Raw genomic sequence first — 3,195 nt, 5'->3', positions numbered from 1 at the left:
TAACCCTTGACATTGCAAGTAGGGAAACTGAATTGTTACTGGGTACTTGAGCTGTTTATTGAGATCTGAGGCAACTCTTAGGGATACTAGCTACAACTTCCTCTATTGTCACTAGATGGCCAAAGGTAAGAAATTTTTACCTGTCCTTCAGATCATTTGATTGACTTTTTTTTTTGGTGAGATAAAAACCCACCATATTAGCAAGGCTCATTATTTGAGGCCATTAATAGAAGAAAACCCACAGGGCAGGGAAGGTCGCTAGCTTTAGAACACATCAACACAGTTGATTCCAGAAAGGTCTCATTTGCCAGTGACAGGGTTTTAATGTACTGCTCGTGACAACCCAAGCTAAGCAGCCAAGGAAGCTTGTGCGGGCCTATCCACCAGCGCTGCCGCTCCAGTGTGGGGGTGAGTCAATCCTGTAAGAAGGAGCGGCATCGTCTCAGCATCGACCAACAGCCTTGTCTTTTACAAGGGAACGTGGAGTCTGATGACTTGTTTGTCTTCGCTAGTTCAAAATTAGGCAGGAAATGAACTAAGCTGACAGTTCAGACCGAGAAGTGATTTGGCAAGCTGCAGTCACTCAGCGCATGGGTGTGTGACAGTCTGCAGAGAAGCTGCTTGCGGAGCCGTCCATTCCTTCACATCTGCAGAGGAGTTTGATACAGCCACTTTTCCTTGTCAACTTTAAGCTGCATACAGGCAAAGAGATCACAGACTGCTGGGAGGCCATAACGGTCTGGGCTGAAGGGTCGCTCCTCCCTCAGGGGTGAAGTAAATAAGACTTCCTGCTCCTTCTTCCGCAGGAGCCACTTATCCTCCCCAGAGGCTAGCTGGCTGAGGTCACCTGTCTTCTTTCTGGGCATGACCCAGTCGGCAGCATTAAAGGGACAGCAAGACGTGGCCGCGGGGTTTGTAAGCTTTTGTTGGCCAGGCCGGTCTGCGGTACCAGGCTCTCTGCGGGAGGGCCTCATGAGCCACTCTGTTCTTTATGACTTGGAAGGAACCGGTGACTCTGGACGGAGCCACGGCCTTTGGTGCGGTAGCCTGTGCCGCCTCCTTTCTGGATGGGCAGAGCCACATGCTCAGGGAACCTTTACAGGCCCCAGGGGCAGGGGCGGCCTTGAGCTCCACAGGCATCCCATTCTTATCCTTTCCTTCCTTCTTCAGAAGCCACTGACACAGCGCCTCCTTCTCACAATTCTCCTCACACACGCACTCTGCGAAGCTTGCGCAGGGCTCATTGGCTCTGCACACCTCTTCCACTTTATACGGGTCCTGACGCTTCTGGATGAGCCAATCCTCCGTGATCACGCTGGGGGTGGACAAAGGCTTCTTGGCCTCCAGATGGTCGTTCAGGCACTTGAGGCTGCCCAGGTTTTCAATCTCCACGCCTTTGGGCTGGTTGCCCCCACAGTTGGAACAGGAGTCGGGCTTGGCAAGCCAATCATTCACACTGTAGGGCTGCTGGAAGACCTGGACCAAGCGCTTCGCCTTCTCGCTGGCTTCCCAGCTGCCACTCTCAGGCTTCTGCAGCGTGGGCGATGCCTGGGGAGTCAGCAGCCAGTCAGACAGGTCCATCTCCTCCGGACCAAGCAGCTCCCCATCTTCCACCTTTCCGACTTCCGCGGAGACGGCGCTGCCAGCAGGAGGGCTGTGGCACTTTTGGAAACTTGGCTTCTCGGGGATTTCCTGCCGACTCTTGAGGAGCCAGTTTTCTAAGCCCTTCACGTCGCCCCAGACGTTACTGAAGGAATGGCAGGCTCTGGCGGGCGTCTGACTGTTCTCCGCGGTCTGCTTTTGGCTAAGCCAGTCCTGGAGGTTGGTGCTGGGTATGTAAGGAACTTAACAGCCACCAGCAGGTTTGCTTCCAAGGAGCCAGTCACTGAGAGGGACAGCTGTGGTGCGGGATGCGGCCTTCTGCTCTGGCATTGGGATGTGGCCTCTGTTCTCCAGGAGAGACCCAGCGTTTGATGAACTAGCATGAGCCATCAGGTGCTCAGGTATTTGCATGGTCTTGAGCGACCCAAAAGAAGTGATGTTCTGGCGCAGGGCGCTTGTGTCTGCTTCAAAAAGCAGGACAGTCGAATCTTCAGGCTTAAGGGTCAAACTGCCCAGTCTCTCCAGACACACGGAGACTTGATTGGCTAGATCTTTGTTTTGGGTGCACTCCAGCTGATGAATGAGACAATTGAACTGGCCCAGTAACCAATACAGCTGTTGGGCCTGCTGCTGAAGCGTCTCCTCTTTAAGCTGATAGATGAGGTCTACCTGTTCATACAGCCACACCTCGCGGCTTCGAAGACATTCCAGGTGACGGCTGATGCAACTGTGGATCTGAGCCTTGACCTCGTGCAAGTTCTCTTTAATTTGCTGTTCAGCTCGGAGAACGCCACCAATAGCAAGTTCCAGGTCCCTCCGTGCATCACTGCACCTCAAAAGGGGTTCTCTATTACTGGAGCAGCCACTCTGGTCCTGTGGGGTATTCATTCTGCTCACTGTTCCAGCTGCGAGCGCCTTTTTAGGGGATCCGACGGGAGCTTGGGTTGACAGAGACTTGATTGACTTTTACCCTGTGCCCCAAAGATTTATTTATATCCATGAGGGATAAGGGATAGCATCAGGTGTCCTTACTCAAAGGTTCAGTCCCATCTTACAACCAGTAGCCTATTTTTCCGAACAAATGGACACAGTAGCCTGTGGTTGATCTGGCTGTCTTTAACCTATGGCTACTACTACCTTCTGAGTAACAGAGGCTCCCAAAGCATACCCTAGGACAACATCTAGAAGTACTGACTCATATTAGGTCCAAGTAGTCCTAGAGGTCAAAGGATGCCAACCACTTACAGGAAGCTTATTGACCTGCTATCAGGCCCTGCTTCTTTTTTTTTTTTGAAATTTTATTTAAAGTATACAAGTCTCATGTATTTCATATATACAGTTTTAGGAACATAGTGATACTTCTCCCCTTACTCTACCTTCCACCCAAGCTCCAACCCTTCTTCTTCCTCCCTCTCTCATTCCCACTCTTAATTTTTGCAAAGATTTGTTTTCTTAAATCTTGCAAAGATCAGTTTACTTAATGATCATATAGTTAACCCTACATTAAGTAAAAGAGTTCAACAAATAGTATGAAAAAAAAAAGAAAAAAAAACACTGTTCCTCAACAGAAGAGACAAGGGCAGTAAACAATCA

General features: G+C 50.4%; 1 protein-coding gene across 1 annotated transcript; it reads right to left on the bottom strand.

Annotated features, from left to right (window-relative positions):
• Nucleotides 1-298: 298 nt before the first annotated feature.
• On the bottom strand, nucleotides 299-2,551 carry LOC100343344 (nuclear receptor coactivator 4-like). Its single transcript, XM_070066842.1, is given in 2 exon segments — nucleotides 299-984; nucleotides 986-2,551. Coding segments are annotated over 2 exon segments (1,848 nt in total). The 5' UTR covers nucleotides 2,491-2,551; the 3' UTR covers nucleotides 299-641.
• Between the last annotated feature and the right edge of the window lie 644 nt (nucleotides 2,552-3,195).

Source organism: Oryctolagus cuniculus, chromosome X, assembly GCF_964237555.1.
Source record: "Oryctolagus cuniculus chromosome X, mOryCun1.1, whole genome shotgun sequence".
Taxonomy (NCBI): Eukaryota; Metazoa; Chordata; class Mammalia; order Lagomorpha; family Leporidae; genus Oryctolagus; species Oryctolagus cuniculus.
Note: the sequence above shows the minus strand (reverse complement) of the source record. Positions and strands in the feature narration are given on the sequence as shown.